Below are 23,264 nucleotides of genomic sequence, written 5' to 3'. Positions count from 1 at the left end.
ATTGCTATCAGCTCATTAGTTATTGGAGGTGGTCTTCTCCAAGATGGTCTTCATCATCTCATTGCCAAGCGTGGCAGCTTCAGGGAACCGCGGCGCAAAGTACTCCGCAATCCGCTCAAATCGGTGCCGGTAGGACTCAAAGTCACCGAAAGAAACACAGTCGGACCATGCCTGGTAAAAGCATCACGTTAGAATGACTCTAAAAGGCGCCGGGGTATTATCCAACACATACCCTTGCTGCAAACGTGAATTCCAAATCATCCGAACGGAAAGTGCTGTCATCGATCGCGGTATCCAATGCCTCTTCAAGGAGATCCTCGTTGCGGAACAAGTATTCCGTCACACCCAACCAGAGACGGAAAAGCTGTATGATATTAATACAACCGCATCTGGCAATACCATCATCATGACTGGATACATACCGGCGTGGAACAGATCATATGGTCGTAAGGGACAATGCCAAGTTTCGACCAGCAGTCAACAATAGCCAGCAGACTGAGGTGGCTGTTCGGTGGCGCCTTCTCACGGGGCCGATTGGACAGAGAGAACCGATCCAGTACCTCGTCCTTCAACAACAGGTCTTGTCCTTCGGAGCCAGGTCTGAAAACTGACGCACCTGCAGCCTTCACCCGACGCTTGAGCTCCTCCCTTTGTCCTCCAATCATCAGTTTGTACAAGTCAGTAACCGACTCGGCGTACTGGCGAATCTGCTGCTTCGCCGCTGGGTTGAGGATGGCGAGTCCGGCATAGACGTGCCATTTGTTCGAGTAGATGCGCAAGGTGATATTGATCTTGACATTCTCGATGCCGCCCACCCACCGTCCATGCTCCCATGGGAACTGATTGTTGGCTTGCCAGGCGGTTCCCATGCTCAGGAAAGCAGCATGGGTGACAGCCTGTGTATCGGCGGTGATACGGTCGTGCATCTCACCTGTGAGATAGACATGTTTGGAGCCGAACGAGGAGAGAATGGACTCAACGAACTTGAGGCTTTCGTCCGAGGCTCTGTGTTGGATGAGAACCTAGATCACTGTGTTACTAATGCATATCCAGTATAGTCCGGGTTTGAGGTTGGCATACCAGAGGCTGGCCTCGCGTGTTCACTTTGGGGCCATGTAGCGAATGGCAAGATACGATCTCTACATCGGGGGGCAGGTGTTTCTCGAATGCGGCGAGCTCCGGGGCCTTGCAGGACGTTTGACCACCGACGATAGCACCGACCTTTGTTGCTTGAGTCCAGGTCAGAATGTACTTCGGTTGGGAGCAGACTAGCGGCTGTTCGACACATACATAGTCCGTACTGTGCCACGACCTTGTCGATGACCCCAGCCTCTACACTGTACAGAATGTAATCGCTTATTCTTGACACGAGATGTCCATTGGGAAATATGGTGACTCCTTTCTATATATACAATGAGCTTCTTGAGCTTTGAGTGGCATAATCCCAGCCGGGGGACGTACTTGAGAAGCGAACTCTTGTTTTAAAGATTCGAAATTCTCAGGTCTATCACATGCGTTTATCCTTGATATCAAAATGCGAAGTTAGTCATGTCAGGTTTATAAAGAATTAGTTATGGCGAGGCCCGATGCGAATCTATAAATCTTTTCACTTGTTAGTGTATGTCTTCAAACAGCAAAGTGAAGGTGTGTATTGTAAAATTGAACAGGATCAGACAAAAAAAAGTTAAGGTAGCGTGGGTGTAACATCACCGACAGCCAGCTGGTTAGCCATCAACCAGAATGGTGTAACAGCGCCAACTAAACCGTACTCGAGCCAAATGCACTCATGTCATCATTCGAGGGGGGTGGGCAGAGGAAAAAGGACAGAATAAAAAGCTTACCATTTGAAGCATATTGGGCCTGTGTTGTCGAAGAATGGGGGGCGGCCAGTTACCTCCATCCTGCATCGCTCAGGCGTTGGGCATACATTTTGCCCATATCGCCCATACCAATGATGCCAATCGTGGCATCTTCTTTGGTGCGACCCATCGCGACAAGCGCGCTAGAAATTCTGGGGAAATAAGGTGTGGCCCTTTGAGCCAGTGACACTGATAACCACTATATGTTATTGAAGTTCAAACTCGAAGCTCGAGTCGAGGAAGATCAAATGTAATGTTGGAAGGAATAAGTTGGGTGAACGAAAAATTTAAATACTGCACGGAGCTAAGCAGTTCACCGCCTACCGGGCCGACTAGAATCCGGATATAAATTTATGACACATAAAGCCTGAGGCAGTCAACTCGCTTGATATTGCTAACCAATCAGAGTGCGTGATTCTCCCTAGGGCACACACCCACTTTTTTTCCAACCTCCAGGTGGGATCAGGATCCGACTTTTCCTTTCTTTCTGTATTCCATCCACACTAACCACCAACAACAGTCGCAATGGCCCCCAAGACCAAGGCTCCCGCTGCCGCTAAGGAGAACGTCTCCCTCGGCCCCCTCGCCGGTGATGGTATGTTTGAAAAAAATTGAAGTTAAAGAAGTTGAGATCTGACTATTTTACACAGGCAAGCTCGTTTTCGGCGTTGCCCGCATCTTCGCCTCCTTCAACGATACCTTCGTTCACGTTACCGATCTCTCGTGAGTCACCTTACACCTCCAATTCTCTCGCATTCGAACCAGCCATTTCGAGTTGGAATCGGCGCAGATGGGACGTATCACAAAGGATGATGTTGGCTGACAAGTTATTGATTACAGTGGTCGCGAAACCATCTGCCGTGTTACCGGTGGTATGAAGGTCAAGGCTGATCGTGATGAGTCCTCCCCCTACGCCGCCATGTTGGCTGCTCAGGACGTCGCTGTCCGCTGCAAGGAGCTCGGCATCAACGCCCTCCACATCAAGATCCGTGCCACTGGTGGTAACGGCACCAAGACCCCCGGTCCCGGTGCCCAGTCCGCTCTCCGTGCCCTTGCCCGTTCCGGCATGCGCATCGGTCGCATTGAGGACGTCACCCCCACTCCCTCCGACTCTACCCGTCGCAAGGGTGGTCGCCGTGGTCGTCGTCTGTGAGCGTTTACGCTTGGTCTTTTCCTTCCTCTTGCAAGTCATTGCATGTCTGGATTGGAGGCTATTTGCGGGGTTCTCCTGCATCTGTGGATGGAATAAACGCGAGGAACGGCATTTATCGCCTGGTCTTCAATTTTTTTCATACGCTGAAAATCAACTCTCGGATTATGCTGTTGGATTAGGTAGTGCTAAATCAACAACTTGATCTCTATATTTTGGATTATTGTAAGCTCCTGCCGAGCTCCAAAGTCAATTGTAAATGATAGTAGTTACGGCTTCATAGATTTTGGATTATTTTGAGGCCGGGATCTCCTGTGGGGAGATACTGTGTTTTGGAACTCTTATTGTGATCGACAGATGTGATTATGGCTGTATCTTCTTCCTCTTTGAACGTTTGCTTCTTCATACTCATTTAATACACACATCCTATAAAATACCTAGATATCAAGATAAGAACTACCTAGGTACCCTTTGAACCTCAATCTACGCTATTTGAATTGCAAATTCTATCTCTTATTGAGCAAATGAATTAGCACAGATTGGACAGATAGGGTACATAACTATCTATAAATGTTATAAAAGACATACGGAGCAGAGGTTAAGTTCCAAGTTGCTAACCCCCCCAAAAAATCGCCTCCCGATAAAAGATAGCATGTCGTTATCCGATAGCTCAAACCAAACTACGCAATCGCTTCCAACTTTTTATTCCTCCAAGCTTCAACTTGCGCGCAATCACCCAAGCGCAAAAACCTCCAATTCGCATAAAACGGGCACAATGTCCACCCACCAGCCAACCCCAACAATCCTCCTCCCAAACCTACCTCCAAAAACCCTCGTCGGCATCGACCTCATAACCTTCACATCAACCCCAAATTTCCACGGAATCCGAGACCTTTCCCCAGGATGGCACTTCCTCTACACCGGCGCAACAGAGACCCTCTCTCTACGCAGCGGCGCATGGTTCTACATCGGTGACATCAGCATCGCCGGGAAAGGGAGCAACAACACAGCCCTCGTCGCGCAAAGCCGAAACAAAACCCAACCCCAAGACGCACCGGCGCCCGAGATTTACATCTGGAAATGGAGCGCAGATACAGAGTCCCTAGGGGCGCTAGACAGTGAGAGCGACTCCGCCCGCCAGGAGAACATGCGCTACAAAGCGAATCTCGGTTCTGTGTGGCAGAGCGGAGGGTTATTCAGGTATCGCAGCCGGATTGCGCCTTCAATGCTTGTCAAGCCCGTGACGGAATCAGAACCTAGCGAAAAGAACGAAGACAAGCCTGAACCCCAAATCGAAGCTCGCATCCAGACAGAAGACGATGCGCAAACCGAAGAAAGCGGCCGGAGGGATTGGTCTAGACTGACTGACCGGATCTCACCGAATTTTCTATCGCGCGTTATTGGGAATCCGGAGGTTGATATCGACGGTCATCCGCGATGGGTGTTGTCGTCTGCTTCAACGGCTAACCGGGATGCGGACCATATCCCCGGCGTTGACTCGCCGGCTGAAGGGCTGCACGAGCCGGAAATAAGCGAGGAAGCGGAACGCGAGTTCGGCTTTATTCCGATTGATTTGAAGCGGACGTGGAGAGAAGGTGCTGTCGGCCGTGAGCGGACTGAAGCTGCTCAGGATCGGTCTTGGGCTCTTGGAGACTTGATCGAGCGGTATGCTAAGGAGGCTTCTGGGGGGAATGAGTTACTTGGAGAACTGCAGTTTACGTTCCTCATGGTGCTGACTATGATGAACTACTCGTGTTTACAGCAGTGGAAGCGGCTTCTTGAGCTTATTCTTACATCCCGGGGAGCAATTGTGGATAGGGAGGATTTCATGAGTGAAGTTCTTCAGATACTGTCGGTGCAGCTGCAGCGATGTGATGATGTTGATGGTGGACTGTTTGAAATTGATGGTGATGAAGGCGGGGCTTTCTTGCGTAACCTACTCATGAAGCTGCGTCATTCAGTCGATGACATTGTCGGCGATAGTGAATCCAAAGTCAAATTGGAGCTTGACAAGCTTGAAGAGTGGGTGAAGGCAGAATATGACTGGGAGCTGCGTCGTGGGGCTCTCGTTCGCCACGGTATGCTTCAATTGGAGGACGGTGAGCAGGTCGAAATGGACTGGCATGGGAATGACGAGGAAGACGAGACTGGAGAATATGCTCCGATGATTGTTGAGTAGATGCGAGGTTAGGACATTGGACTTGGTTCTATTTCTGCCCACTTATGGAATATGTAAAGTACTGGTGATTTCTTGATATCCCGTCTCATGTGCATTTACTAGAGCCAGAACGATGAACATTGAATAAAATGGCTAATATTTTCTATGAATGGTCTAAATTTTATATACAGTTCAACCCTAGCATCAAAGATACCGACGATGCCTAACTTCACAAACACGCCCAAGAGGCGTCAACCAAAATGGCTTGCGAGTCTAAATCTAAAATCATCTATGAGTTTTATCCATCTATTTTTCCTCGTTCTCAATGGTATAAGCCCACTCATGCTCGACCTTGCCGAACATGATAGCCTCGAGCCAAGACTTGATCTGCGCGGCATATCCAGCAGGCTCGCCGTTCGCACCCAAGGTGTTGATATCAGTCTCTCCGTTGCGGATCATGGCAACAGGAGTAATGAAGTACTAAGGGGTAAGGTGTTAGCATATCAACTCCGACAAAGCAGACGATTCTCGAACTTACAGCAGTGCCAGAAACAAAAGACTCAACAATGCGACCCTCCTTGGAAGCCTTCTCAATATCATCAATGGTCAAAGTGCGCTCCACAGCCTCAAGGGGCGCAAGCTTGCCGACAAAGTTCTCCGACAAACGCTCGCGAACGAGCTCCAAAACACTGCGACGGGTAACACCGGGCAGAATGAGCTGGCTGTCAAGAGAAGGAGTAACAAGCTCCAGCTTGCCTTCGGTGTTGTGCCAGACAAGGAAGAAGTTACTGGCGCCAGCCTCGGTGACTTGGCGGTCCTCGCCGAACAACCACAGGATCTGATCGAAGCCCAGAGCCTGGGCCTTGCCGTGGGACTGCAGGGAAGGACCGTAGTTCGCACCGAGCTTGGCGTAACCGAAGCCGCCGGGCCAGGCACGGATGCTATCAGGGTTAGAGGCGTAGAGTTTAAGGCCCTTGCGGGGCTCGGCATTGGGATCCTTGGGCATCTTGGTGAAGTCGGGCCAGGGGACGGCAATAATGAAGAGGAGGGCTTCCTTGGGCACTTGGACGCCCAGGTGGGGACCGTTGCCAATAACGGTGGGACGGATGTAGAGGAAAGAACCGGGGTTGGGGAGCCAGCCTAGAGATAATCATTAGTGAAGTGCTCTTATTTATATTGTAGGCAAGTAATGCCTGGATATGCATGGATAATGGAACATACGAGGACCGTCAATCTGCAGCAGCTTGGCGACAAGCTTCTTCACCTCATCGTACTTGAATCCAGGCAGAGAGGACCGCTGCGAGCTGGAGTTCAAACGCTCGCCATTGCAATCGGGGCGGAACAGGCGCAGTTTGCCGTCATATCCGCGGTAAACCTTCATACCCTCGAAACACTCGGTGGCATAGTGCAGGACCGATGCTGTGGGGGGAATGCTGAGGTTCTGGTAGGGCTTGACTTCGGGAGTTTCCCAGCCGTTGGTCACAGTCCATTTCACGGTGACCATGTGGTCAGTGCAGTGAGAGTGGCTCAACTCCTCTGGGGAGCCAGGCAGAGGCACATCGCGCAAGTTAGTTGAGCGAGTGATGTTGAACTTGGAGCCATCCAGCTCTGCAACGTGAGGAGCGACAGAACCCATGATGTGGTTGTTTATGATCAAGGATTCTTTCCGTGAATATGAGGGAGGAGAGAATGAGTCACACGGTCAATTGATGATCTTAAAGGAAAAACCACCGAATGAACTTATTTCACAGAGAATTCGGTTTGCTTCGGGGAAATGCCCCTCTTAACCATCTTCGACCCAAAAAAAAAAAAAAAATTCAATGCCGAACGACGCCCGGGGAAGTCGCCTCTCTCCATTCGCCACCGAAAATATCCTTTGCACACCGCTATACGGAGTACAACACATTGAAGACGGAATTATTCGAAACTATCCCATATCCTTGAACTTGCCCTACTATTTTTACTACTAGTATGAGCATTCTACGAGGGGTCAAATATTGGTTATCTCAAGGCCCACTTTTGGCATCTCCGAGACTAGCCGCGTTGATATATAATTCACTTCTATTCCTAGAATTGATGCTATCTAAAGTTTGCAGTAAGCTGATTTGTGTGTATTGAAAGTCTTGGCTCTTCTGCATGATCCTTGCATGTTCACGCCCTTCAGGCCCTATTTTAGGTAATACGCTCCTCAAGGAGCATATTACCCTCTACAGAATAGTATTCAATGCAAAGAACATGCAAATGATATCTGACATCTACACTAAACCCATAATGAATAGCTAATATTTCCGATCTCACATGAAAATAATAACTAAAGAAGGCGCAATATATTTGGTTTTGAGCACCAACAATCGGTGACATAAGACATCGTATAGCACCCGTGGACGTTGGATATTATATACTATATGCAACATATCTTGCATATCCATACTGATGCAGACCCGACCTTATTTCCCTTCTTTATTTTCCTGTTCAATTTTGGGACGATATATACTTCATTCACCATACCACCGTTCCTACCGAGCTGTTGAATTCCCCTTGCATGTAAGGAACAAACAAGGCTACTCGCATTTACCTACAATCACTCATTGACCTACAAACAGCGAGATCAGGGAATCCAGATCTTATTCCAAGGTCCCGGGGAAGCACCGATTACACTCCGTAGCGGCTTTTGTTCTAGCTTTGGTTGGGTCGGATACTATATCCGCTGTCGGGAATGATGTTTGTAGTCTATGTAGTAGTCAAGTGTAGTCAAGTCATCCATGGTGGTATGCTGGTAACTTTATACATGAGTCTTTCGGATAATGCTGCATATCCGATTTTCGAATGTCGGGGCTACGGCAGTATCCGGGCACTGGCGCATTATTATGTTGTTATGAAGGTAGAAATTATTAAAGTGGAGAGTTGAAAGGCATAGTTGGATGGCGTAGGAGATGCTGGAGGATCTGGACAGTGGGGGAATAACTGATCGCCGAGGTCTAAGGGCATAGAACCGAATTACGATCTTGTGCGGGGTATTTGAATGTGGGGCCCTTTTCATGATATGGACAAGTGGTATATATAGTGCGAGTAGACTACAATTTATAGACATTCAGGCTACCAGTGCAGTATATAGAAATATCCGCGGGTGCTCCGAGTACTTCATTACCTTTTGAATTGTGACGTAGAAGGAGAACGCTTTGTTTAGTGATTTAGTATGTGACTCGGCTTGAGGTTTGAGGGGCAAACATCTTGTCATATCGACGAGCTCACGGAGGGACATTGATATTGATCAAGTATATGAGCGGGTCATGAGACATCTAGACGAGGTCAAATGTAAATTGCCGGTATACTTCTTTATTTTATATTGATGGCCTGAATATGCTAGAGTGTTGAAGTTGACAGGAAAGTCTGCCCTTCCTGCGCTTGTAGGTGTTTTTAGTCGATTAGTGTTTTCAACAGATAGTACCCTCAAATTAAAAAGAGAAATATTGATCCGTCCCTACTACCGATAGAAATAAAGGAGAAGGGCCAGATGCCAATGTGATGAGAATAATTGGAGCAGAGAAAGTAATGTTAGAATGTAAAATGGCCCCCGGTGGGAGAACATGAAGTAAGATGAGCATGTGACATGGTCACGCAGGCCTCTCTCTCTATCCTATAGAGATGTTCCCAGAAAGGCAGATGCCCATAGATCCCAACAAAAGACGATCAGGATAGGGGCTAGACTGCGGTCAAAGCGATGGCTCGGCCGTGATCACCCACCACGAGGTTTACGTATACAATATAACATGGCGTGATCTACCGAGCACGAAGTAGCAATCTCAAGAATGGGGCTGCCTTGATATGTGATAGATCTCAAGCCAATAGCGCAGAGTGGATTCTAACATGTGCTTCGGCCGTAAGCATCGCTTGTTGGTATCTGGCGATTGGATACAGAACCGACCAAGTCAAAATCTAGGGGTTTGACACATAATACGGGGCCGAGGAAATGCCGAATTCTGATGTATATGTCAAGTTGTTTGACTTAGTGGCCGATCTTACCGTAAAGATTCAAAAAGAAAGAAAAAGGGCAAACATGGCTCGCGTTGAGTTGGCAGGTGTCAGTGATATGCAATATATAAAAGCAAGTAAAAAAAAAAAAAAAAGAAAAAAAAAAAAAAATTGGGTTCCCAAGATTACCTGCAATGCACTAACGGGCCGTGGATTTTCTGAAAGTAAAAAAAAATACACATTGAAGCTTAAATTATAAACTTAAAAGCAAAATCATCTATACTTATATACTTATATACAACATCTAGTTAAGTACATCTATGTACATATACGGGGTACATTCAGTAAAATATACAAAAAGTGGGGGAGACTAACGGTGAAAATATCCAACCAAAGAGAGCTGGCTGATTTCTCCGGATCTTTGACATCTGATACCATATTCGAAGTAGGAGGATCCACTTAATATCTAGATGTAAATTTGAAAATAGTCTAAGAATATTTAAAATCGAAATCTATAGGATAACCGCGTTTTTACATCATCTTCGCGCTAAGTCTGTTTTTGGTAGGAGTCTTTAGTAAGGCGAGGGGGGGGGGCTTTCATCACACATGCAGGTGATGGACATTCGTAACCCATGTTACATTGCAGCCGATTAGCTCCGTATACGGACTAAGTACTGCACTTCAGGGATTTCGGAAATAGTTGAAAGTACCTAAGACACGGGATAAAAAATAAAATAAAAGAGGGGATCTCAGCCGCATAATTGATTTCACTGGCTCTTAACCCCGGCATCTAAAGATGGCTGGTTACATGACTGGAACTTGTGTGGGGTGTGAGGTACATATATGTTGTGTTATACTTTCTAAAAGTGTTAAGCGATTGGGTGTAAAGAAATGGAGCGAAGATCCGGCATTTTGTGCTTCGATTTCAGTATAACGGGCGCATAAGCGGCACTACGCGACGCTAGCATGTATAGTTCAAGCCAAGAGCCTTTAAAAGTTTGCTTCTATTTTTGTTTCTTTTTCTTTTTCTTTTCTCTCTTTTTTTTTCATTGAGAAACACTCTTCTCCGCGGAGGCAACTCTTGACTAGTTGGAACGGGACTCTGCGTGAATAGCGCCGGGTTACATACCCATTGGGAGATATCGTGGTAGGAAAATCATTCGACGTATAGTGGGGCATATACAATATACGAAGTATGTTGTATAAAAAACGACCCAGATGATGTATAATATAGATATTTGAACCTTGATATGTTACCCAAGTACCTCTCTACATAACTGACATCTAAGTGTAGATGTTGCCAGCGAAGAATACAAACCAGGCCGCTTGATACTCAAAAGTAATTGATATAATGCCAAGAAAGGAAATGCGTTTGCTCATGATTCCCATTGGCTGTTCTTTTAACCGCCAATGAAAAACGTTGGAAGAAGTTATGTGGATGTATCAAGTAAAAAGGAACTAAGGGGGGGTTTGTAAGAGGTTCACAAATTATAGGAATTGGACCATTCAGGAATCCAAGGTAAATTATAAATCAGACTAACATTAAGATCGGTAGATCCGGTTTATGAGGTGGAGGTTTTAAGATATGCCTTTTCCCCCTTGCAAATCCCGATTCGATCCCACCGCGGAAAATACTTTGGGACAAGGATCTAAGATTATGGAGATCCTATAACCTCGGAACAAGGAGTATGTACACATGGTAACCCTAGAAAATCCACTTTAATGGTATCACAGCTTCAAGCACATCTAGTCCCATCAACCGGTGTACTGGAATTTTTGACCCTTGGTATGAACCCTGTTCTATGGATCATTTTTCCAGCCCGTCCGGGATGAAATCTAGATTCCAGAGAGAAAGGCTGCTTAAAAGTGATATTCTCCACAAATACTTAGATTATAATATTGACATGGACATCCCTTGTATCTTTTGTATGTTGTAGGTAATAACTATAGAAAAAGGAATGTGGCAAAAAACGTGGAGGTTGTGGAGGTCGGGATATGTGATTGACATATGAGTTTCCTATACAAGAGACCCGAAGTCGAGATAACCTGTTTGTTTCAAGTGTTACATATCTGGATAAGTCAGAAATCGAGAGAATAGGGGGAAATAGATGTCCATAATAGTTAGATGAGTACCTCCGCAGAACAATCAAAGAATCCGAGAAAAAGGCCAAGAATTAGAATAAAAAGATTTAGTGTACGCCCGGGGTAAAAGTCTCTTTTGGTGCTGATACATCGCCCTCTTAAGGTGGTGATTTTTTTTCCCTTTTTTTCTTTGCTTTTTTTTCCCACCTTTCTTTTTTCCTATTCGCCCTTGAGATTTTTTGGGGGGGATTTAGTATCTCGTGCTTCAATTCAAGCTGCCTGACTTTCCATATTCGGTCCTTGATCCTCCTCCCGAATCTCGCATTACCACTCTTTTGAGGTCTCGACTCAATAGCCCCCTAGTTATCTGCACATCTTATATTGGCAAATCGTTGAATTTGTTAACCCTCCAATCACTGAATTCAAGCTTGGGCTACCGGGTTACCCCGGTTGTGTGACGGGCGTCGAACCTCCCCTTCTGTTTGCTAACCCCCCTCGCTTTTGAGGTCCTGTCACCTGCAGGTCGACTTTGAGCACTTCGACCGATTCCAGAATAGTTTCTTTTAGTTGTGTCCCACCTTCATGCGTAAATAACGCATCGCACCGTGACGCCCGTATCATTGCGACATGACACTTACCCCCTTTCTGACATCGAGCTGGTGAGACGTTGGAGACGTCGATTTCGATGGCCCATAAGAGGAAGCCTTAGTACCGTGGTTCAGTGTATAGAGCATCATTTGCCTACACTATTCGCGAAGGTCACCAGCAAGCGTTGCTTTAACATATTTTTGCATTGTCGTCAAACCTTCAACCTCGGTAGATTTCGACCGGAAATCTCAAACAAATTTTGGAAAACTCAATACTCCAGTCCACAAAGCTGATCTTTTGAAATGACTATGAGCCCTCACGAGAGCTCCAAACAGTTTCCGGCGTTGGCTCCGGGACCGCCACGCATGTTCGCTCCGCAGACGTCGACTGCTGTCAGTAGACCAAAGAAGAATTCCACTGCTTGTCTAGCATGCAAGGCAGCTAAGAGGAAGGTGAGTCGGCGCAATCAGTTGAACCCTTTCCGCTACCCTTCTATCCTCCTGCCCTCTCTGGATTATCCTAAACCTGGACCTTTCAGAATGAAGACTCCGGCTAATCAATATGCTCTGCGCAATATAGTGTTCCGGACCAGATGCTCCATGTAAAGCTTGCCGATCCACCAACACCGAATGTCAATTCGATCCAACTCGAGACCTTAGACGAAAGGTTGCCGTCAAGCGGATGATCCTGGAGCTCACAAACCACAAAGATCTATTAGAGTCTTTGTTGAGCACCCTCGGGTCAGCTGACCAACTCCAATTTGACAAAGTGATGGATTTGATCCGGAACAAGGCTTCATTCCAGGAAATCGCTCATGCTGTCGGAAGCCCCGCCACCACGTTTGGAGACCCCCAAGAGTTGTCGAATGCGTGCAAATTGGCGATTCTGGAGTATGGGGAGAATCCCGTAGAAACCTCGGGCAACGCGGCGAGAAGACCGTCAGACCCTAACGCTATAGCAAGCTCACCAGGAGAGCTTCCACACCTGAAAGCTTCACAATGGCCAGCAGTGAGCCCTTATGCTCGTGTCACACTGGAGAGTCTCTGCGACATACCTCTATTTGAGGTGCCGGCAAAGCCGTGGACAAAGGTCACAGATGATGATTATCTGGTCTCGCACCTAGTCTCGCTCTACTTTACCTGGGACCACCCATGCTCGCAGTTCCTTGATCAGCGTATCTTCCTCGAACATATGAAACGCGGTCATCGGAAATCCGACTTCTGCACGCCGATTCTCGTGAATAGCCTATTGGCAATGGCCAGCGTATGGATCCCGCAAATGCTCGACCCTCGCTGAAACCATTAGCTAACTCTGACAGGCCTATTCTGATAGCCCTGATGTTCTTTCCATCCCCGAGAACGTGTTCTCGCGGGGTCAAAAATTTTTCAATGAGGCGCAAAGGTTGTGGGAAGTCGAAGATGATGACCACGACCTGCCTAATATCCAGGCCCTCCTATTGATGTGTTGTGTGTATGTTGTCCCCTGGTTTGTAGCAAACACTTCATATTCAGGATATTGATTTTCTGCAGATTCAAAAACCAAGGACGAGTCAGGAAAAGCTGGATGATGCTTAGTCAAGCTGTCCAGCTGGCACGGGATACAGGACTATTTGATTCCCCAGCAGTGCCGAAAAACAAGGTGTCGCCAGAGACGGAACGAGTTCGCACAATCACCGCCTGGGGTGTCTTCAACATGAGCTCGTAAGTGCTGCGTATTTTCCCAGAAACGAGCAATTTCTAACCAATTGATGCAGACAAATGTCGATTGAGATGCAGAAAATATCCCCTTTACCATATCCCACATCTGATGTCAAGATGTGTGGCAGTGAAGACTTTGACTGGACCCCATACCCTCGCTCAAACAAAATTACATATGACAAAAAGCCAGCCCGTCTCCCGGCAGTTAGGGAGGGACTAGCTGAGCTAACCAGAATCCTGGTCGATGTCCAGAAGCTCGTTTCTGAGAAAAATCACGGAACCAGCATTGATGAGTTGTGGCGAAAAGCCGAAGAGCCGTTTGATCGTTTGAATGCTTGGCTGCAGCACTGGCCCAGCGTGGCAGAGATACAACAAGATCCGGTCCCACAGATGCTTCTCTTGCGGTAAGCACGACTGCCTTTCTGTTGAGTGCCCCAGTGATTGTTTCTATACTGATACCAAGGACAGAATTAAATGTCTCCAGGCCATCATATATCTGTTTGAGATTCTGAATGACCCAAATCAGCCACAATTTGTTCGACAGGCACGGTACTATCAGGTTAAGTCCGCCCAAGAAACTGCGCAATGCCTTCGCGTCCATCGTCTATCGTATGGCCTGAAGCATATACCCAGCCAGATAGTCGATGCCGTACAATTAAGTATTCGGATCTTAGTTCATCAGTTGGAAGAAAGTGACGAGTCAAGAAAGGCGTTTGCTGAGCTCTGTCAATTTGGAACCGCTCTTAGTCACAGGTTCAAGCAAACATCCGACGTGATTCATGAAATCAGGAAGAACGCGATGCACCTAAGACTCCGATTACCACCTGAGGTAAATGCAATATTCGATGACCCGGAACAGTGGAAGAGCCTTGAGCCCTGAAACTCAGCATTCCGCCTGTGTTTGTGACAGTATCCATGCCGCTACCACATGAACGATCTTGGAAAGAGAGTTCATCCTGCTGCAGACTTGCGTGAAACAAAGGCGGGAAATGTGGAGTGGAAGTATTACGACGGCAGGACTCGAATGAGAGTGTTGAAGGAAAGCTGCAATACTCTAGAAAACCGTCACAGCAGAGTAGACATTGACACTGGCCTAACCAAATCTTCGATAATGACCAGTTCAAGCTCTGTCTTCCTAGCACTCGGGCCAGAGACGAGGATGTGCAGTATCACCGTCTGTGGTTTGGAGCAAAAAAGGGGGAAATAAGGGGCTACGTTGACTGAGGGGAAGGGCCGGGGTTGCCATCTACAACCAGAGCAGTGGTAGCCGATGAAGGCGTCCAGTTGTTGGCCTCTGATCTACCGGAAGTCTTTTCCCTATACCCTTTACACCTAGCTACTTAATGAAGCACACACTCGAGGAATAATGTTTTTTTTTTCTCGTACTGAACTTTCTAGCATTTCTGTAGAAAGTACAAAAGGTGAACTGAGTTGAATTAACCTGGTAACGTGCTAAAGAGAATCGTCCTATGTCTGCTGTAACACCGCTGAGTCCTATACATCTGTGTGTTTGGCTTTTATAGTTGAAATTGCCATACACTGTGACCATATGAAAATAGGCAGGTACATGCTTGTAAATAGTTCAAGTAGTTACGTATAGTGGACCGGCCAGTCTTCAAACAGGTATTATAAACAGAGAGCATATAAACGATCACTTTTATATCAATATGCGCAACAGTCAAAAAGAAGTAAACGAGCTCAATTCCGTTTAGAATGTCTAGAGTGCCTGCCATTAGCATGCTGTACACTCCAGAAATGTCTACACCTTCATTCTACTCATCAAGTTTCTTGCATAGGTGCTCAGGTAAATTTAGGTGGTTGCCCAGCTGTAGTACCTCATAGTTAGGTGTTGGAAGTTATATCAGAGAGTAAGTAGACAGTACAAGGGTTACCAGCCAAAACAGGTGGCACGCTAGGTACCCTGTACCTACACCGTCCGGAGAGCTCCAGGCACAAAACCAGCACAGCTGAGTCATCCACAATACTTATGCGCAGATAAGATAAGCACAAACACCCAAGCGAAAACCCTCAAAATTCGACTTCTTTGGCAAATCGCACACGCCGACGCTATCCCACCCCCTCCCCACCTCGCCCCTTCCGCTCCCTCCCTGCCGTTTCATCTCGGCATCTTGCTGCATTTTTAACTCTTTTCTTTCTCCTCTCCCACTCAACATGTCCTACGAAGACCGCGCCAATGCGCGCCCCAACTTGAACGATGAGTCCGATAATGAGGAGGAGGCTATGGTCAACGATTACCGCGAGCAGGTCAACTACGACGATGGAATGAGCGAACTGGAACAGATCACATCCCACGGTGCTGGGCAGGCCCAAGACCTTCAGGCCCAGCTGGCCGCCGCCGCCACCCCGCTGGAATACCAGGCTACTCTTGAGACCAAATTCGCTAGCTACGACAACTACTGCAGTCTCTTCCACTACATCCTGAACTCCGATGGCCCTGTCGACTTGGAGGTTCCTAACGTAGGTGTCCCGCTTCGCCGACCGATTGTTGAACGTCATGAATGAAAAGGAAAAGCTTGGCATTCGTGAAATCAACAGGTCGATTCATCCCTCAAAAGACACAGAAAACTAACAATGCTTTTTTCTACAATTAGTACTACTGGGCTTGGGAAGTTATTGACGAGTTCATCTACCAATTCGAATCCTTCTGCCGTTACCGCAACCGCGTTGCTCGCACTGGATCCAACGAGGAGGAGAGCCAGCTGCTCCGCGAGAACCCGAACACATGGGGCTGCTACTCAGTGCTGAACGTGCTTTACTCTCTCATCCAGCGCTCCCAGATTAGCGAGCAATTGAACGCCACTAAGCGGGGAGAGGACCCAATGGCCGTCGCCGGCGAGTATGGCTCGCGCCCCTTGTACAAGATGCTCGGTTACTTCTCGATCATCGGACTGCTGCGCGTGCACTGCCTGCTCGGCGACTTCAGTCTCGCCCTGAAGATCCTTGACGATGTCGAGATGAACAAGAAGGCCATGTTCGCCCGCGTGATGGCCGCCCACTTCACTACCTACTACTACGTGGGCTTCTCCTACATGATGATGCGCCGCTACGGTGACGCCATCCGCATGTTCAGCCACATCCTCGTGTATGTGTCCCGGACAAAGAACTTCCAGAAGGGAGGCAACAACTACGAGGCCATCGCCAAGAAGAACGACCAGATGTACGCCCTGATCGCCATCTGTGTCGCCCTCCACCCCACCCGTCTGGATGACACCATCCACTCGGCCGTCCGTGAGAAGTACGGCGAGCAGTTCTACCGCATGCAGAAGGGTGGTCCCGAGGCCCTGCCCGTCTTCGAGGAGCTCTTCCGCTCTTCCTGCCCTAAGTTCATCAACCCCACTCCCCCCGACTTCGACAACCCAGCCTCCAACGTCGACCCCGTCGACCACCACACCGCCATCTTCATGGACGAGGTCAAGAACACCCTGTTCAACCCCACCATCCGCTCTTACCTCAAGCTCTACACCACCATGGACCTCAAGAAACTTGCAGGATTCCTCGAGGTGTCCCCCGAGCAGCTCCGCTCGTGGTTGCTCGTTAACAAGCAGCGCAGCCGCCAGATCCGCTGGGTCGACGGTGGCCTCCTGGATGGCGAGCCTGCTATCGCCAACGATCTCGACTACGCTCTTGAGGACGACTTGATCCACGTTAGTGAGACCAAGGCCGGCCGCCGTCTGGTCGACTGGTACCTTCGTAACCTCGCTCGCGTCTACTAAGCGAGCTCGTGTCTCATAAGTGTGCCGAGAGTTGAAAAGAAAAAAAAGCGAAGAGTGGTGGGAACCTTCTGCTTACAAGAAGAGGAACGGACATGACTTGAGATGAATTTTCTTTCTTTTTCTCTGCCTACTTTGTTTGTTATTTTCCATATTATACTCATTGCTCTCCCCCCCCTCATGTTTCTTGTTTATGTGTTTCCCTTTTTTTATTTTTCGAGTGTTCCCCGTCCGTGGATCATGGAAGCTCAAGGCTTTCTGGTCCGTTCAAAATCAAGTTCAATTTGGATTATCGCGATTTATTTGGTGGGCGTCCGCTGTTTCATGTGTCCCCTGGTCTGCTGTCGCTGCTTCTTTGAAGGCAGATGGTTAACACAGCATGGATAGTATTTGTGTCAGGTAGAGGAAAATCAGTTACTTGATGAAAGCATTAGATCAACGAGAAATACTCTATATATATTTCAATTCTTCTATGGGCACGGTGTTTCAAACAAAATTTGGGGTTGCTGGGTATCAAAGGTTATACTCAGAAAAGTCGTCTGCACAAATTAAGCTCTATAAACTTTATATCTACACAGATATCTGAGAAGATCACTGAAAAGACATCAGGTGAAAATATTTTGTAATTACAAGCTGCATGAGAACGTTTTCCATCTACATGTACACGTATATCTCTACACTGGATTATAACAATAACAGCTCGCCTGTGGCAGCCCCACCAGCCAGTTGTGGCTGATACACCTGCTGCTGATTTTGGGTCACAACGTACTGTGTTTGAGGTGCACCTCCACCACCGGTACCATCAAGGTCCAGCGAAGCCATTTGCTGGGAGCCGATACCACTGAAGTAAGCGTCTGCTGCATCTGCTGCCTCATTCATGTTGCTGGGGCCGGTAGCTGCAGGGTTGATGCCCGAGCCGACGGGAAGAGAAGGCGGAGGCCCATTGTAGATTGGCGTAACAGGCTCTCCTGTGGTGGTGATTGTGGCTAGACCGCTATTACTAGTTGAGGTGGAGGCCATTGTTGCGGAGGGAGGGTTGTATTCAAGCATATTGCCTGTGCCGTTGTCGATAGGAGCACGTTGCAAGGCTGGGCTGGGCAGGAGACGCCGAGGACGAGCAGCGCGGAAGACTTGGTGGATGGGCTTGAGGTAGACAGTGGCTAGAGTGCCGACGTTTAGACAGAGTTCTTCGAGAGTGCGTGGGTCTAGCTTTTCGCTCTCAGCCGTGATTGGGGGCTTTTGGCCCATGACCACCTGTTTGGCGGTTGCTGGGTCCGTCGACAGCAAGCGCCAGTACATGTAACCACGGTCACGAAGATCAGGGTCATCTGTTTCTTCGGTGCACCATTTCAGTACCTGTGGTACGAGCTTCTGACCCTTGGTGGGCCGTTGGATGAAAAGTTTGACGGTAGCCGTGAGCAGGGCCAGCTGCACTTCGACCGTTTCGTCGTGGAATGTGGCTAAGTAATCCTGAAGGAGACCATCTGAGTTATCAATGCGGTCCGCATACTGGCCAATGATCCAAATGACGGCTGCCTTGGCTTCGGGCTCATCCAAGTCATCGATATTTCGGATAACATGACTGATTATACTCTCGTACTGGTTGGGGTACTTGCGGAAAATGTTGCGAATCACCACTGTTGCCTCTTGGACAATATATGGGATCTTCGCATCGACCAGCTCCAAGAGCGTGTCAATACACTGCTTTGCTGCAGATTCAATCTTGATGGCCAATTTCCCTATGGCCCGGACGGCCTTTCGCACAAAGTGAACGTCAATTTCAGTGGCATATCTGCAAAGTATGTTAGTACAAGTTCAATAAATATAGTCAATGTGAGAAATTCTTACTCTCGGAGCTCTGCCAGCACGACGGAGATGTTCTCTTTTGTGGTTAGCATGAACATTAATTCCAACTTGGTGACCTTGACATAGATTGGATCGTTGTAATTGCAGAAGAACACTCGGATGTCACTCCGCAAGACCTCCGGTCTCTTCTGAATGATTAAAATAGCATTGCGCAATGCTAGGTATTGGACCTCAGGAGGCTTGGAAAGCAATGTGACGAGGGGTGGAGATAATTTCTTGCATAAGGAGGTGATGTGCTTTTCACCCGCGATGTAGTTCATGAGGTAAAGGATGACACGGGTTGAGGTCAGGACGACGGCGGAATTGGAATGTGATAGTCGCGGAGCAACTCGTTCTGCCAACAGAAGCGCCTCAGCGGAATCCTGTGGCACATATGACATTAATGCCTCGAGGATATAAGTTTGACCCCATCTGTTTGAACAGTTAGCACAACGTCTCTGGGTATGGAAACAAGGATTCTTACTCGGAACAATCTGCCAGAATCGAAACCAATTTTGAGGCACTGACATAGTCGATAGTGAGTGAGATCGATTCACTACGGCCCCAGATATCCACCAGCGAAGCTAAGACGCAGGAAACAACAGTCGGGTTCTCATCCTTCAACATACGGTTGAGCCTGTCGATCAGATCTGAGTTCTCAACCATCTTCTTATCATGCTCATAGAGTTTTGCGACACAGAAAGCAGCCGTCTTACGGACATATGGGTCATTGTCTTGCATCAGGCGCTTGACAGGTTGGAAGGTCGCTTCGACAAATTCGCGAACATGGACATATGAGATGGTTCGCAGTGCGAGGGCGCGCACGAGGGGGTTGTTATCTGTCATATCCTGTAAAGATAAGTTAGCCCAACTCGAATCTTCTTTCGCAAGAGCGGGTCCGTACATCAACCAATATAGGCAGTGCCTTCATTGCGACCTCTGGTTTCATTCTCGAGTAGTTGACCAGGAACAAGAAGCACCTATACACAGTGTATTAGCAAGCGAGCTCTACCACGCATGATACACCATACGTATCATTGTTGAATAGAGGGTCGGGGCATACATCTTCTTGATCTCCAAGCTCGGCAGATTCATGCAACCTATAACATCTGGAAACAGCGCAACCATGTCGTTGTTGCTCATAGTCATATTCGCAACAATCTTCTTAAGTGCGATCTTTTTGGCGGAATAGTTCTTGTCCTTCTTGCCGCCGCTATTGAGCTCTTGCCGTAGCTCTGCAACCTTCCCCTGTGTATTTCGTGAGCGTGAGCCATGGAATGGAGGATAAGGGGTAATAGCAATAAACATGAGGGCAGATATGATATAGTATTTCGGAAATGTGTAGGAGCAAAGTAAGCAGCGCCAAATGCAAGTTAAGTAGGCAAGAAGCAAAAGGCCCGAGTACAAAGCTCAAAGCGAGGGGAAGTGCATGTAAATAGAATGCGGGGAAGGGGGGCAAGGCCAGGCAGGGTATGATGGGAAATATCATGCGATTAAAGAATAGGCTGGGCAAGCTAACGTACCCTGGCGAATAACTTCGCATCTCCTCCAGAACTCATGGCTGCGGTATGAACGAATAGCGATTGGGCAGGCGACAGGCGAGATTTCTTGGAATGCGAACTTCGGCTTTCGTATATGGCCGTGCAATCAATCACAAGGCTAGATTGGCCGGAGGATCGTCAATAAGGACGTAAAAAGGCGCGAAATCGACTCGAAAAGGTCCGGGGCCGTCGGGGAGTTCGAGAGAGGAAAAGGGTGAGACCGTGAACGTGTTCACTTATGGCGCATTCGGGACACTCGGAAACAAATTAAATCAGCGATTGGACATTGTCCTTTCTCAAATAAGAGATAGAAATTAGAAGATTAATGGAGTTGAAAATAAAGAAAGAGAAAGAGAGGAGGGAAAGGAGAATTGAAGGCGGAGTAGCCACGGAGGGAACCTCCCTACACAGTAACTTTCCTCCCTCATTTTATTTCTCTATCATCTCCCCTCTACACTACATCTACTATTTTAATCATGTCACAAGCTCGTTTACCACCTCCTCCCCCTCCGCAATGGGTTGTTGCACTGAATTCCCCGATGCCGCGCCCCTCAAAGGCCGCATCCAGCTTCCCGGACCCGCCAGGCTTCTCAAGCAGTCGGGGAAGCAAGCAGGTGAGCTCCACCACAGATCATACTATGTGAATATACTAATGCCGGTACTTTCTAGCGTCAACAGCAGCAGCAACAATCTACTACAAAGAAACCCGATGAGACCGACGCGCTTAAGATGAAGAAAGCGTGGGAGATCGCCATCGCCCCGTCCAAGCAGATCCCAATGAATGCCATTATGATGTACATGTCCGGCAACAGTCTTCAGATTTTCAGCATCATGATGGTTCTTATGTTGTTCAAGGGTCCTATCCAGGGTCTGATCAATACCAATGCAGCGTTCGCCAAGTACGAAACCCCGTCGACACATTCGCGTTTGCTTGGAGTGAAGGTGGTCTACATGTTGATGCAGCTGGTATTACTGGGCTTGGGTATTTGGAAGGTCAATGCGATGGGATTATTGCCGTGAGATTTGCTCTCCAGCTTTGACTATGCTTATTTTGCTAACATATTCAGAACTACGAGATCGGATTGGCTAGCATGGGAGTCTGAACGGCAGCCTTTGGAGCGGGCTCATTTTGCTTTCAGGTGATGTAATGGACTTGGAGTACGGGTCAAATGGTGGAAAGAAACTGTTAGAAATGCGTCCGTGGACGATAATGCAATTTGGAACAGCTTATTATAGCAGTGATCATGTTGGTATTTTGCCTTGTATTATTGATTGGAGAGTTCTATAATAATGCATTTCTTGGGTGCAAGTTTCTAAAAGGCTGAGAGGAAAAATGTTGTTCATCGGGTCACTTCTGACTTCTTGAAGCATTCTCTTCCCCGGTGTTCTTAGCTTCCTCTTTCAGACGGCGCTCTTCACGCCAACTCGGCCCCTTTCGAATCACGATCAAAAGCAGGGGCGTTGTGGCCATCATCACCAACGCAATGAATGTGAAACACCAGCCTCGACCCATGGCAGAAATCATAGGATCGATGAGTGCCGTTGCGCCGGCTCCCAATAAGCAGCGCACGATATTATTTGCAGCAGTGGCTTTGGCCGCTTGCGTTGGATATAGGTCTACCAGGAGTGTGCTGATAGTATTGAATGCCCCTGTCAAGGTCAATCCCATGAGGAATAGAATACATGTTGGCGCAGCAAGATGAATTCCATAGTTCAAGAACCAACCAAATACAAGGACGGATATGCTTCCTAATGCGAGAAGAGGGAATGCAATCTGAAGACGAGCTTTTTCAATAGGGAAGTTCCGCAAGTCAGTTTCGCGGTTCTTGGTCAGTGGGAAGTTCAATTGCTTTGCGAGTCGGCGATAGTTGAAGTCCAGGAACTTGCCATTGACAATGGAAGCGATGGTCGCGCCGAGGCCAAACGGTATATAGCACAGACCGATTTGAAGGTCATCTAGCCCGTAGAGCTCATTGAAGATAGAAGGAATACTTGCGCCCACATCGTAGAAACCAGCAAAAAGAATAGCATTGCAGAAGAGGATGAGACTGGTATCCTTCTGAAATACAATTGCAAGCGTCTGGAAAGGATTTGGGAACTTGAGTTTCTGCTTGGGGGCGATCGCTGTAGATACACCTCCCTCGCGAGCCTTCCGGGACTTCAGGTAGCTGATTAGGGGCATATTCCATTTTTGAGGAGGTAGTGAGCCATCTCCGACAACTCCACGAGCAGTTTCCGGGAAGAAAACCAGAAACGGAACCATGAAAGCTGCTGCAAAAATGGTCAGAAACCAGAAGATGGCCCGCCAGCCCAAATATTGAGACAATAGGCCTCCAATCACTGGTCCGATTGATGGGCCCATGAGAGATCCTGCCGTGACGAGTCCCATGTAGGAACCTCGTTGTGATGCAGTGGCTATATCGGCAACTACCCCTGATGAGAGGGCAATGGTGGTACTGCTCCCTGCACTTTGCAAGCATCGGAGAACAAAAAGAGCTGCATAATTGTCTTGCAAGGCAAGTCCGATATTAGCTGCAATATAGATGGTGAAGCACACAATATATGCTGGTCGTCGGCCAGCTTTGTCCGCAAAGTCACCAATGAACATGGGCGATAGCCCTTGAAAAATCTGCATTCTTAT

General features: G+C 47.9%; 9 protein-coding genes across 9 annotated transcripts; 5 read left to right on the top strand and 4 right to left on the bottom strand.

Moving 5' to 3' along the window:
- Positions 1-15: 15 nt before the first annotated feature.
- On the bottom strand, positions 16-1,989 carry PGRI_072550 (prephenate dehydrogenase (NADP(+)); the record flags this gene model as incomplete). Its single annotated transcript, XM_040794969.1, has 6 exons — positions 16-171; positions 233-364; positions 423-1,022; positions 1,081-1,229; positions 1,291-1,337; positions 1,895-1,989. 6 exons carry the CDS (start codon positions 1,987-1,989, stop codon positions 16-18), a joined length of 1,179 nt encoding a protein of 392 aa, XP_040652646.1.
- A 395-nt stretch (positions 1,990-2,384) lies between these two features.
- On the top strand, positions 2,385-3,012 carry PGRI_072540 (40S ribosomal protein uS11; the record flags this gene model as incomplete). The annotated part of the gene is made up of 3 exons (XM_040794968.1): positions 2,385-2,454; positions 2,510-2,582; positions 2,700-3,012. The coding sequence occupies 3 exons, from the start codon at positions 2,385-2,387 to the stop codon at positions 3,010-3,012; spliced, it is 456 nt and encodes a 151-aa protein (XP_040652645.1).
- A 772-nt stretch (positions 3,013-3,784) lies between these two features.
- On the top strand, positions 3,785-5,188 carry PGRI_072530 (AAR2 splicing factor family protein; the record flags this gene model as incomplete). Its single annotated transcript, XM_040794967.1, has 1 exon — positions 3,785-5,188. One exon carries the CDS (start codon positions 3,785-3,787, stop codon positions 5,186-5,188), a length of 1,404 nt encoding a protein of 467 aa, XP_040652644.1.
- Positions 5,189-5,473: 285 nt separating this feature from the next.
- On the bottom strand, positions 5,474-6,803 carry PGRI_072520 (branched-chain amino acid aminotransferase, cytosolic; the record flags this gene model as incomplete). Its single annotated transcript, XM_040794966.1, has 3 exons — positions 5,474-5,647; positions 5,706-6,307; positions 6,389-6,803. 3 exons carry the CDS (start codon positions 6,801-6,803, stop codon positions 5,474-5,476), a joined length of 1,191 nt encoding a protein of 396 aa, XP_040652643.1.
- Positions 6,804-12,111: 5,308 nt separating this feature from the next.
- Positions 12,112-14,386, top strand: PGRI_072510 (putative C6 transcription factor; the record flags this gene model as incomplete). The annotated part of the gene is made up of 6 exons (XM_040794965.1): positions 12,112-12,261; positions 12,389-13,072; positions 13,128-13,279; positions 13,339-13,509; positions 13,563-13,910; positions 13,975-14,386. 6 exons carry the CDS (start codon positions 12,112-12,114, stop codon positions 14,384-14,386), a joined length of 1,917 nt encoding a protein of 638 aa, XP_040652642.1.
- A 1,292-nt stretch (positions 14,387-15,678) lies between these two features.
- On the top strand, positions 15,679-17,240 carry PGRI_072500 (putative eukaryotic translation initiation factor 3 subunit EifCl; the record flags this gene model as incomplete). The annotated part of the gene is made up of 2 exons (XM_040794964.1): positions 15,679-15,984; positions 16,119-17,240. The coding sequence occupies 2 exons, from the start codon at positions 15,679-15,681 to the stop codon at positions 17,238-17,240; spliced, it is 1,428 nt and encodes a 475-aa protein (XP_040652641.1).
- A 681-nt stretch (positions 17,241-17,921) lies between these two features.
- PGRI_072490 (putative AP-2 adaptor complex subunit beta) lies at positions 17,922-20,641 on the bottom strand (the record flags this gene model as incomplete). The annotated part of the gene is made up of 6 exons (XM_040794963.1): positions 17,922-19,029; positions 19,086-19,514; positions 19,567-19,931; positions 19,987-20,062; positions 20,146-20,330; positions 20,606-20,641. 6 exons carry the CDS (start codon positions 20,639-20,641, stop codon positions 17,922-17,924), a joined length of 2,199 nt encoding a protein of 732 aa, XP_040652640.1.
- Positions 20,642-21,099: 458 nt separating this feature from the next.
- On the top strand, positions 21,100-21,726 carry PGRI_072480 (ER membrane protein complex subunit 4; the record flags this gene model as incomplete). The annotated part of the gene is made up of 3 exons (XM_040794962.1): positions 21,100-21,237; positions 21,293-21,589; positions 21,691-21,726. The coding sequence occupies 3 exons, from the start codon at positions 21,100-21,102 to the stop codon at positions 21,724-21,726; spliced, it is 471 nt and encodes a 156-aa protein (XP_040652639.1).
- A 245-nt stretch (positions 21,727-21,971) lies between these two features.
- On the bottom strand, positions 21,972-23,231 carry PGRI_072470 (Major facilitator superfamily domain, general substrate transporter; the record flags this gene model as incomplete). Its single annotated transcript, XM_040794961.1, has 1 exon — positions 21,972-23,231. The coding sequence occupies one exon, from the start codon at positions 23,229-23,231 to the stop codon at positions 21,972-21,974; it is 1,260 nt and encodes a 419-aa protein (XP_040652638.1).
- Positions 23,232-23,264: the final 33 nt, after the last annotated feature.

This window comes from Penicillium griseofulvum (genome assembly GCF_001561935.1).
Source record: "Penicillium griseofulvum strain PG3 chromosome Unknown contig_6, whole genome shotgun sequence".
Classification (NCBI taxonomy): domain Eukaryota; kingdom Fungi; phylum Ascomycota; class Eurotiomycetes; order Eurotiales; family Aspergillaceae; genus Penicillium; species Penicillium griseofulvum.
This window is presented reverse-complemented; position numbering and strand designations above follow the sequence as displayed.